This window comes from Diceros bicornis, chromosome 13 (assembly GCF_020826845.1).
Source record: "Diceros bicornis minor isolate mBicDic1 chromosome 13, mDicBic1.mat.cur, whole genome shotgun sequence".
Classification (NCBI taxonomy): domain Eukaryota; kingdom Metazoa; phylum Chordata; class Mammalia; order Perissodactyla; family Rhinocerotidae; genus Diceros; species Diceros bicornis.
In genome coordinates, this window is record NC_080752.1 from 44,335,623 (window position 1) to 44,347,076 (window position 11,454).

The 11,454-nt window shown below is 61.9% G+C and overlaps 1 protein-coding gene across 3 annotated transcripts; it reads right to left on the reverse strand.

Moving 5' to 3' along the window:
* Positions 1–485: 485 nt before the first annotated feature.
* TMEM200B (transmembrane protein 200B) lies at positions 486–4,748 on the reverse strand. Of its 3 annotated transcripts, none has more exons than XM_058553467.1 (2): positions 4,704–4,748; positions 486–2,706 (listed from the first exon to the last, which is right to left on the reverse strand). In XM_058553467.1, the coding sequence occupies exon 2, from the start codon at positions 2,684–2,686 to the stop codon at positions 1,763–1,765; it is 924 nt and encodes a 307-aa protein (XP_058409450.1). In that variant the 5' UTR covers positions 2,687–2,706; positions 4,704–4,748; the 3' UTR covers positions 486–1,762. The 3 variants fall into 3 exon arrangements, with proteins under 3 accessions (XP_058409450.1, XP_058409451.1, XP_058409449.1); XM_058553468.1 differs by having other exon boundaries at positions 3,223–4,731; XM_058553466.1 differs by having other exon boundaries at positions 486–4,731.
* Positions 4,749–11,454: the final 6,706 nt, after the last annotated feature.

Consider the following 11,454-nt stretch of genomic DNA (forward strand, 5'->3'; position numbering starts at 1 on the left):
GCTTTCTTATCTATAACTTGGACCAGAAGGTCTCTAATGTCCTTCCCATGCTGAGAAGCCATGATTTGGACAAGCTGGCAAGAGCGGTGCCCTTGCAAGCCTCGTCCACCTTCTTCCTTCTCTGATAACAGGTCTTGAGGGGTTGGCAGTTGTTTGGATTTTTTTTTCTTCCTGCAGTTGTGTGTGCGTGTGTGAAGAAAACAGACTGTCCAGGTGGAAATGGTGAAGCGGGGGGAAGAGAGTTTCATTTCCAGGGTCAGAGACTTGGCAGCAGCTTTCCTAAAGTGACTCAGACACACCACAGTAACAACTCTTGCTGCAATTTTATTTTTATTTCACTTGAGAATTAAAGACTTCCTCCAAGCCACATGAGGTCTCTGCCACCCACCCACCCACCCACCCACCGACCGACCGAGCAGGGCCTGCGTTTATACGCTGAGGGCCCACGGGGCCTGGCTGCATCTTTGTCCCCTCCCCCGCCCCCACCATGTGTTCTGCAGGGCAGCTGAGGGGACAACAGTCACCCTGGGAAGTGACGCCAGAGCTATGGCCTGACCAACACCAAGGAATGCTCATGGGAAATATCTGCCCAGGATCTCAGCCCCAGGCTGGTGGTTTTTACAAATCTCTCTCAAATATATTATTTTGATGACAAAAATGAAGGAGCTTTGTAAATTTTTAAAAAATTATGAATCATATCAAGTAGTTGTTTACATCTCTTGACAAAATAGGAACTATGGCAGCAGAATCAAATTGGCAAAATCCTTAGATTAAGTAGGCAATAATCAGTCTGCTGTTCTGGCCTTGGTAGTAAGAGAAGTGGTTGTAGTGTTTAGTTATGCGTTGGTCTTGCTTCTTGTTTTGCATTTTTCAATAAACTTAAAAAAACAGACTGAATCTGTGAGGATTGACTTTTAAAGTTCTCTTTCTCTACCAGCAATTTGGGAAAAATTAAACAAGGGTGGGGGAGACCAAAAATCAAGCCATTTTCTAAAGTAAGCTACCCACATCAGCCCAAATGCAGCTTCAACGTTGTATAAAAGGATTTCTGAGAACTGGCAAATGCTTTTTGCCAACTGAAGGGAGATTCTGCAGCATAGGCCACAACGAAGGAGAGAAGGGGGCTTCTCAGACCTGACTGGGGGACCCCGACCATCAGTAGGAAGGCGTAGGCAGTAGTGTAGCCCCGGTGGGATGAACCCTGCATGGCTGAAGGAGGAAAGGGGGTGAGGTGGTGGGAGCTAAAGGCTCAGTCCCATCCCAGATGGCAGTGGAGGGTCTCAACTCTACCCCACCGCCCATCTTCCCGGAGGCCCAAACCCCACCACCAGTGCCACCTTGGAGGGAGCCTGCCCCAGCCTGAAACATGCCAACCTACCTTCCAAGTCTTAGGATTCCTTGCCCACCGCTTTGGGTTTGCCAATACACCAAGTGCATCTCCCAATCACCCTGGCCTGGGCCTCCAGCCCCCTCAGGTACCTGTCCAGGGCTAAGGCCACTTTTGGAGGCTGAAGGAATTCCTGAGGCCGAGTCATGCAGGTCTCCAGACTCCACATTAAAAGACATTCTCTCCAGCTTATTGAACCCTTGTGCAGTTGGCAGTTCTCTGCCGACATGCAAGTCAGGATGCCTTAGCAGCTGCTGGGGCCAGAGCATCGGTCCTCAGTCTGGGATGTGACTGAAGCATCTACTAGACATTGGGACTCCTGGTCCTGTTACCATGGTCCATGCTGCAACCTCACGGCAGGCTGTCCCCTGCTCCTCAAACCCGGGCCCCCAAGTCCCCTCCTCTTCCCAGCTTGGCATAACTCCCCAGACTGAGGCGGTCCAGCCGTGGCCAGCTTCTGTGGGCACAGTCCCGAGCTGCTGAGGCCCCAAGCAGCAGCTCCCCAAGGCCCAGATCCAGAGACTTGGAATGTTCGATGCAGGAACCAGAGGGCTGGACGGTGATAATCACATGGCCAGTCTGGGTCCGTGGACCCCAGGGTGGGGGCAGCCCCGGGCCCTTCAGCGGGTAACTGCTGAGCAGGGCAGGTAACCCCAAGCGAGGATTAGCAGGCTCTGAACGCAGGCTCCGCACTGACGGGACGGGTGAGGTACCCCGACGCGGGGACAGGTCCCAACCTTCTGGCTCTGCGCAGCCTATGGCTCGGGGAGTCCTGGGGCCGGGGCTGGGGAGGAGAGCGCAGTCCCAGCCGGGGCCGTCGGGGGGCCGGAGCGCCTGAGCCCGCAGCACCCCTTGGCGAAGCCGTCGCGTCTCCAAGTCGCGGTTCTCGTAGAGCAGCGTGTTGGCGCAGATGAACACAAACAGGCCGACGCCCATGACAACCGGCCCAAGGAGCCGCAGCCGCTCGTGAGGGCCGTGGGCCCGGCCGGCGCCGCGACCCTCGCGCCGAAGCTCGCTCAGCGGGGGCGCGCTGGCATTGGCGGCCCGGGGACCTGGGGCCCCGGCGCGATGCGGCCAGTAGCCGGCCACCGCGATGCCCATGCCCACCAGCACCACGAGCGCGCCCAGCGCCGCGAACGCCCCCGACGGCGAGCGCAGCCGCAGCCGCGCCCGCACCCGCAGAGGCTCGGGCGGGGAGCGCGGGCGCCGGCGGCGGCCCAGGCGGCGGCCCAGGCGAGAGACGCGGCCCTCGGGGCTCCTCCGCACCTCCCCGCAGTCTCCGGGGCTCCCGGCCGTCATCTCGCCGTCGTCTGAGCGCTCTGCGGAGAGAAGATGGGAGGCAGGGACTGAACCGACGGGCCTAGGGTCGGAGAGCCAGGTTGGGGGCCCAAATCCCGGAGGGAAGATCGTGCTGCCTCGCCCAGGACGCTTGGAGATCCCTGGCGGCCACCCCCGGATTTTCCCGGGCGGCGAGGCGGGGAGCCGCCCCCGCTCGGGTTTTCCGCAGCGGAGCTCCGAGCCAGGGACGCGCGGCAGAAGCCCGAGTTGGCTGGGCCCGCGGGCGGAGCGGAGGGAGGGGGCGCGGGCTGCTCCCTGGCGCATCCTCGGCTGCGGGGCTCCGGCCGCCTGCGCCCTCTTCGCCAGCCCGCGGATCCCGAGCCTCGGGAGGTGTGGGGGCGCCCGGCAACGGCGTCTCCAGGGTAAGTGCCGCCCGGGCTCGACCTCACCCCCGCACGTGGCTGCACCGTAGTAAAAACAGGAGGGGGTGCGCAGACCGCCCGGGTCCGCTGGGGTCGCTCGCGGGCCCCACCTCCCCCCTACTGCGCTTTACCTACCGCAGCGTAGGAAGGAGGGGGTGTCACAGCTTCCAGCCTCTTCCTGCCCGCCCCCTCCTTCCAGACCTCCTCAGTCAGCACTGAAGCTGCAGCAGGAGAGACTTGAGCTAGACTCCGGGAAGACCGCTCTGACCGTGACCAGAGACAGACTTTGCCCAGGATTTCTTTAAACTCGGCGCAGAAGAGGCTTCCCTCTCCCCCATCGGCAGGGCTGTGGTCAGGGCAGGAGGCAGGGGGCTGCCGGTGCTGGGCGCAGGGCCTCGCCGGGCGAACTCGCCTCCTGGCTCTCCCATCGGCCCGGGCAAGGCTGTTCCCAGGTTGCAGCGTTTCCAATTCGGGCTCCTTTGGATGAATCATCCCCCTTTCCCGCCGCCTGGCCTCCTTTCCGGCCTCCTCCGCCCGAGGCCTCAGTGGCCCGCGTCCCGGCCGGAGCAGCACCGCCCCTGCACCTCAGGCCGCCCCAGGGTGCGGGCCGCCCGGCTTAAGCTCCTCCCGGCTGCTGGTGCGGCCCGGCCTGCAGCCTGAGGACTACATCCCGACCCGGGCACGAGTAGCCGGGCTGCGCGTGGTGTGGCCCCCACGGAAGGGAGGGTGTGGGAGGAAACGGGGCCCCCGCCCGGGCGCCCAGGGCCGCCGGAGAGGAGGCTAGGACCTCGCTGTCCAGTGGTGCGCCCTCACTCCCCAGTCTGCTTTCTAAACAGCTCCGGCGCTGGAACCCGTAGCCGAGACCCCAGGGAAGAGGCCGTACTACCTACTCACTCCCATCCGCACCCCGAAGCTTAAAGCAGGACACCCCATCCCTGCCTCGAACAGGAGCGCTGAAGGCCCAGGCCTAGATAGAGCCGCAGCGTCTACCGCATTCAAAGCCTGGTTTTTACAGACGGAAACTGCGGCCCAAAGAGGCGGAGGGGCCTGCCGGGGTCACACTGCCACCCAAGGACCCGACGCCGGGGCTCCGGACCCCAGCCCAACGCTGGGCACTTCTCGGCACAGCCACCGGAGCGTCCTGGGAGGAAGTGAGGCTCGTTTCCCCCTGGTCTCTGCGTGTGGAGCCTTCACCCCAGCCCGAAACGGGAGAAGTGACCACTCACCCCAGGCCAGAGCTGGCGCCCCAGCCCCACCTCCGGAAAGGTCACCCTTGAGCCCCTGCGCGTCCCTGCGGGAGGGAGGCAGAGGCGTGCAGAGGGATGGGGACACGCTCCGAGACCCCTAGACCCTGGAGGGCGTGAGTCGACGCTGGGGACCCCAGGGAGGCAGAAACTTGGAGACACAGTCCGAAGGTCCCAGGTCGCGGAAAGTTGCTCGGGGCCGGGTCCCCTGCACTCCGGATTCCCGCCTCCGCCCGCGCCCACATTCCGAGTGTGTGGCCCCCCGGAAAGCGAGGATCGGGCTCCCGGCCCCCGGGGCCCTTCCTGAGGGAGGGGCCAAACAAAAAGTTGGGGAAAGTGGGGGGCGAACCCCGGGACCCTGGTTCTACTCACCTGGCGCCGCCGCGCGGGGGTGGGTCGCGGTCCGAGTCCTCTGGCCGCGGCTCGCGGCACTGCCGCGGTCTCCACGGAATCGCGGCCCCCGGCCCCGCCCCCGCCCGGGCCCCGCCCCGCGCCGCCCCGGCCCCGCCCTCCCGGAGCCCAGGGGACAGTCCGGCCCGCGCCCGGCCAGGCCCCGCCGCCGGAGGAAGGCAGCAGCTCCGATCAGAGGGTCGCAGGTAAGCGCCGTGTGCGCGCCTGGTGACTCGGAGTCCCCGGCCTACGTCGTCCGCAAAGGCCTGGGAGGGCGCCCTCTTCCCCCGTGGGGAAACTGAGACCCGGAGCCCGAGAGCCCCTTGTCCAGCTCCACAGCTTGAGTGTGCAGACTGGATTCGAAGCCTGCACGCGCTCCCCCGCCTCTCAGAGCTGCTCAGTCCAGGCGCCCGGGAGAGGACTCGGGGGGGCGCCTGAGAGCCCACTGATGCCCAGCACCGTCCGGGCAGCTTCTCGGAGGCGGCGGCCCGAGTTCCGGCTCCGCCAGACCCCCCAGCCCTTTCCCTCTGTGAGCCTCACTGCTTTCACCTGTAAAATGGGCATAATGGTATCCGCCTTGCAAGATGCGGAGAGGCGAAAATCCGGCTTTGGGGGCGAGGCACGCAACACAGGGCGCAGCCCCGGGTGACCCGGCGAGCGCTCAATGAACAGTAATCACGGGGGGAGGCAGGATAGGGACGAGCCCGGCTCTCGGAGCGGAGTGAATCAGATGCAGTGTCGGGGTCCTGCCCGGCTCCCTAACCTCCCCTACGGAGATGCGTCCAAGCTGGAGTGGGAGGCAGTGCTGGTCCCAAATCAGGAGGAGGGTCCTGAGGGCCGCGGCGCCCCCCGGCGACGGGCCTGGAGGGGCGGCCCAGCCTTCGTGCCCCGCCCGCCCCCAGAGGCAAGAATGTGGAGCGGAGCGAGGGGGCTCGGCTGGCGGCCCAGTTTCCATGATGCGCGGGGCGGGCTCAGAGGGGGAGGGGTGGTGCGGGCGGACTGCCAGGTTCCGCGCGGGGGCCCCCTCGCTCCCGCAGCCCGGCGGGCCCCTCGGGAGGAATTTCCGGCCTGGGATTGATTATAACCAGCCCCTCCCCCCAGCCGCGGAGACCCCCCGGCGCGCGGGGCGAGGGGGAGGGGGATGGGCCGTAATGAGACCCGGCTGTGCGCCCCGCAAGGGGAGGGGGAACTCGAGGAAGTCGCCGGCCTGGGCCACCCCGCCTCGCGTCGCGTGGCCGAGCCGGGTCCCGGAACCACACAGCGCAGCCAGGCCTCGAACCCAGGCTCCGGCCCTGTGGCTCGGCCGGCCGTGGAGACTGGGGACGGCATCAGCGCTCCCGGCAGCCCCTCTCCCTGCCCCCGGGGACCAGGCATCCTCGAGAGCAACCGAGGCCATCCCGGGGCGGAGCCTCTTCCGGTGGACAGACCACGGGGATACGGGCCTGAGGAGGCCATTGGGTGGGGCTGAGCGTCGGCCCCCGGGGCTTCTCCCCTGCGGGTCCGAGAGCGAGGTCGCCTTCCTGCCGCCCGCGCGGGACTCAAGGCTGGAAGAGAACTCCGCTCCGCATCCGGGCTGTTGCCTGTGCTCCACTGAGGCAGCGGCCTCCTCCCACCTCCTGCCTCCCCCATCTCCTTTGCTGGGACCCCCTCGTTGACCCTGCACTTCATCCTCTCCCCACACACTGACCCCACCGCATTCCCTCCTACCGCTCGCTCAACGCCCCCCCTCCACCGGTCGCCCTCCCCGCCCACTGCGCCTCCTGGGGACACCAACTCCAGAGGCCAAAGCCCGCACAGCCTCCCCGTCCTTGTCCCTGCTCCTCCACCTCCCTGGCGTTCACCACTTGCCCCTCCTGCCCGCCCCTCCCGGCTTTTCTCCCTCCCTGGCCCCCCTGTCCTCCCCAGATGTTGGGGCTCCTCCTGCCTGGCCCCGCAAGCCCAGCCTCACTTTCAGCAGCCAGACACCTCCCCGGGAAGTCTCCCTGGGCCCGGTGATCAGCCCTCATTCCTGCTCCTCCTCTGGATCCCCGCTTCTGTGAAGGGCCCCACTGCCCACCCTAAGGCCGGCTACACCAGAGGTCAGCTTAGGCTCCTTCCATCCAATCCATCAAGTCCGGGGGAGCCTGCTCTTTGGATGTGGGATTATTGCCTTCTCCCTGCCCCAGGGCCGCTGTCCTGCTCCAGGCTGTTCTGCAGAGGGGCGCCGAGCATCTTTCTATACTGAACCTGAACAGATCACTGACTCCCTGCTCGAAACCCTCAGTGGCTCCCCAGTGTTGTCCAAATGGAGTTTAAAATCCCTTCTTATCTCCACAACCTGGCCCCTGCCCTTCTCACACTCTCCCCTCTGGGTGGCTGAACTTGTTTCCCCAAATCCTCTGTGCTCTGGCCTCCAGGGCTGGCCCCTGCCTTACCTCCTGTCAGGAGCACCCACTCCCCTGATCGTCCCCTTGACTCCCACTCGTCCTTCAGACCTTCTCTGGGCCTTCCCACCCCCAGACCAGGTCAGCCCCTTCATTACACACCCTCACCTGAGCCTCCCCTCGCCAGCACTGCGCACGGGGGAACTGAAGTCAGTGTTGGGAACTGAGTCTATCTCCTGTCCGTGTCCCTCCGGAAGTGAACTCTGAGGGGAGGACTGGGTGTGTCTTGCCCACCCCTGAGCCCTAGCCCTTGGCTGGCCTGTGTCTCCCCCACTCCGGGGCCCGGCCCAGACAGCAGGAGACAAAGGACTCAGCTCTCTGAGTCTCAGTTTTCCCATCTGTAAAAAATGGGGGAATAATACTGAAGAGTTCAGCATCTGGCACAATTGAATGCCTGCCAAACAGCCCTTCCCTCCTCTGACGGTGGGGTGTCAGGCACCGAAGGCAGTGTTTGGGGGCTGTAGAAACCTTCCTTGGGGTCATTTGGGGTGGTGGGGGAGAGATGAGTCCCCTTTCCTAGATATAACCCCATTTAATTCTCTTGAGAGCTCTAAAAGGTCAATGTTATGCCCAATTTACAGATGAGGAAACTGTGGCTCAGAGAGGTAAAGAGAGCTGTTCACAGACACACAGCCAGACTGATTAGTGGCTTTCCCCTCCACAGAGGGACATCCCTGGGGCGGGCTTGGTTTGGTCCTGTGGACATGCAGATGTGTGGGCAGCCAGTGACCTCAATACTGGGACACTGATTGCTGCCTGAGTCTGCCCTGGCCTCCCTCTGTGTGACCTGGACTCCTTCACTTCTGAACCAGGAGGGGCCCGGATGAGCTGTCCCCTGGGGACCAGGGTGGTCAGCATTTCTCCCTCAGGCTTCTCTGTGAAGGCTGGGAACCGGACACAGTGACCCTGAGGTCCCTGCCTACTTGAGGCTCCATGTCCCTCTCTAGAAGCCACTGTGGGGAGGGAGCAGCTGTCATCTCCTGCATGTCACAGCCCCACCCCAGGGCCACAGAACCACAGGGCTTTACCTTCTCTCATTTCCACTTGAGGAACAACCACGCTGGCTGGGTCCGGGCTGCCCCAGGAGCACTTGGAGGGCACAGCCCTGTGCCAGCGCGGCTCCCGCCCAGCGAGACCACAATCTCACCTGCAAATCCGGGAGCCAGTTCAGAGGGGAGAGCACGGCTCTAAGCCTGGCTTTATTGTGCTGCTCAGTCATTCTCTGGGTGACCTTGAGTGCATCCCAGCGCTCCCTCACAGCTCCTGCCTCTGTAACGTGTCCTTCACAGGAAGGACGAATGGGCTATGGGATAAGAAGTGATTGGCAAGTAGAATCCAGAGCCCCAGTCGCAGTGCCCTATTTTATAGGGGCAGAAACCAATGCCCAGAGAGGGGCAGTGACTTGACCAGGGTGACCTAGCTCGTGAATGGCAGAGCTGGACTTCCAGCCCCACAGTCACAGGGTCCCACCCAGGGTTCGGGCCCTCAGAGGATTCTGGGATGTGAACCCCAAATCCGTCTCCTCCCACCCCATGGAAGTTCTGAGCTGGGCAACTGGGCTTCTTACCGGGTGTCTCTGGGCCACTGGCAAAGCCCTTAGGGAGAATGAGCTCCCTGTCTCCATTGCTCTCCATAGCACAGAGAAGAGGAGGAGGCAGAGTCTGGGTGACACTGGGAAGGTCAAGGAGATGAGACCCTCCTGGGGGACAGTGCAAAGCCGGCTCCCGCCTGAGTCCCTAGGCAGAGGGATAGCTGTGGGAAGTCACGTCGAGCTTCCCCTGGCTACCAGACCCCTCATACCCGTTACCTTCTTAAGTGTGCAACCAACCCGAGAGTAAGGTGCCGCTGTCACCCATGTCACATATGCGAAACAGGTTCAGCGAGGTCCAGGCCTGCCGCTGGTCACACTGCTGGTCAATGGCAGAGCCAGGGATAGAACCGGGTTTTAACCACGATGCTGCACTACCTCCCACTAGCCCTGTGACTGTGGTCAAGTCCGTTCACCTCTCTACATCTCTGTTTCCTCCTCTATGAAATGGGGGCACTGGTAGCAACAACTTCAAAGGGCCATAAGGAGGATGGGACCCTGTGGTAAACACAGCGCACGGGTGGCGCTAGGGTTTTTCTGGCTTTCAGCAGGTTCTTGCCCATAGGTTTTCTGACCTATCAACTGTGAAATTGAGGCTAGTGATTATGTCTCTTTAGCCCCCTCCTGTGGGCTGGGGACCAGAGAGGAGCCAGCCTTGGGCCCCATCCAGATGTTGAGGGGTTGGGATGACAGACCCACCCACCAAAAGCTGATGAAGCAGCAGCTGACTCTGTAGGGGGCAGGCAGCAGGGAGGACTTTGTGGAGGAGGGGGCATTCCCGCTGGGTCTCAGGGTCAGAAGAGTTTTCCAGGCTGCAGAGGGGGAGGATATTCCAGGCAGCAGGAACAGCATGTGGACAGCCTGGAGGTGTGGATGTGGAGTCAGGTGCTGGAGGGGAGCAGGGGACAGGATGGAAGGGGTCAGCGCCCGATTGCAAAGCCCCTCAAACACCAGGCTCAGGATCTGGGGCTCAACCCCCTGGCACTGGTTTTAAAGCAGGGGACTGGCCTGATCCATATGTACCTGGGGAGGGACTTCACAAACTGTTAGCGTGGCACCTGGAATTGTTTCTCTGCGAGCACATGAGAGCAGGTGCCTGATGTGGAGCTCCAAGCTGACCAGGAGCAGCTGTAGGGCTGGGGAAACTTACCACCTTCGGAGGGAGATGAGGCCCCTGGTGGCCACAGGAAAAAGGATCCCTAAGCAGCAGTCCACTACCTCCCAGGTCCTCTGGTTCTGTCCCTGAAGCCCGCTGCTCTGGCCACCTCCCACCCTGACCCTTCCCAGTTCCCTTGCTTTATCCCTGCCCCCGTCCCTGGGACCCTCCTCAACCCTTCTTTTTGGCTGCAGGAATGAAGGAAGATGGAGAAGGAAGTGATTTAGATAAGAGCTTTAGGAGTCAGAGACTGAGGCTTGAATTGTGGCCTGACCCCTTACTGACTGTGTGACCCAGTGGAGATCATTCCGTCTTCCTGAGCCTTCCTTCTCGTTCTCTGTAAAACGGAGCTGTGATGTAAGACGCTGCTCCAGGGAGTGCTGGGAACATGAAGTGGAACAGTACATGCAAGGGCTCAGCAGAGACTCCTGGGTTCCCACCTGAAGCTGGTCCTACCCTTAAGGAGGCTGATCTGCGCGGAGGAGGGACACATACAGGGAGCACCACACTGGGTTGTGCTGGGGGCCCGGGGCACCTGTATAGGAGGAGAGGAAGAGTGAAGGCTTCCTGGAAGAGGGGGCATTTGAGTGGAGGTTTGGAGAGAATATCAGGCAGATGTTGCTGCAAGTGCAGAGGCAGGAAGGCTGAAGGGAAGAAATTATGAGTCATTTGGAGGGAGGTCGGGGGAATGGCGGGGGATGGGGCAGGAGAGGATTTGGTACCAGGTCATGAAGAGCCTTGAATGCCCTGTTCAAGGGATTAATCCCAAGGGAGATACTCTGCCCTGTGTGGGCCCAGGTAATCTCAGCACAGTCATTTCACCTCTCCGAGCCTCGGTTTCTTCATCTGACTACATGCCAATTACCTATCTATCTCGCAGGGTTGTGAGGAGACCCTGCTTGTCAAGAGCTCACAGGACCTGCCTAGAAGGCTGCCAGTAGACGTAGCTGCCGTTACTGTTGTTGTTACTTATACTGCTGGTAACTTAGCTCTGATGTTCTACCTCCTTTCTGTGTCCTTTTTCAATTTCTTGAACATTCTGATTGGCTCAGCTTGATCAGGTGGCTATCCCTGGTCCAGTCAGCTGGGGACGAGAGGCAGAGGCTGGGTCAGGAGGTCCAAAGGGGAGGGCGGTAGGAAGGTCGATTCTCTCAGAAGCCCTGGAGAGGGTGGCAGGTTCCTACAAGTGACTGCCAGCTTTGGGGGCTGGGGGTAGAATGTTGGGAGTTGTGTGATCTCCTACCAAGAGCTCAGAGTAGGGCTGCTGGCCAGAAACGTGACCGCGGGCACATGTCTGCCACCTATGGCCTCATCCGAGACAGGTGTGTCCAGCAAGCGACTGAAGCTGGAGGTTCCCTGTGAAGATCTGCGTCCCCCCCATTCCTCTGGGAGTGCTCACAGCAGACAGGTCACAGCAGGGCCCACGGGGTAAGAAAACCTCAACTGAGAAAATTATATCTGCATGTTCTCCCTTCCCTGTAAATCAGGGAAATAGCACCCTGTGCAGAGAGGCGAGCCTTAGAGTCAGCAGGGCTGCAGCCAACCCACAGTGGCAACGTGTAACAC

What these genes read in the sequence shown, in the direction of transcription:
- TMEM200B (XM_058553466.1), bottom strand. Translation starts at nt 2,989, where the DNA reads ATGCGCCAGGGAGCAGCCCGCGCCCCCTCCCTCCGCTCCGCCCGCGGG.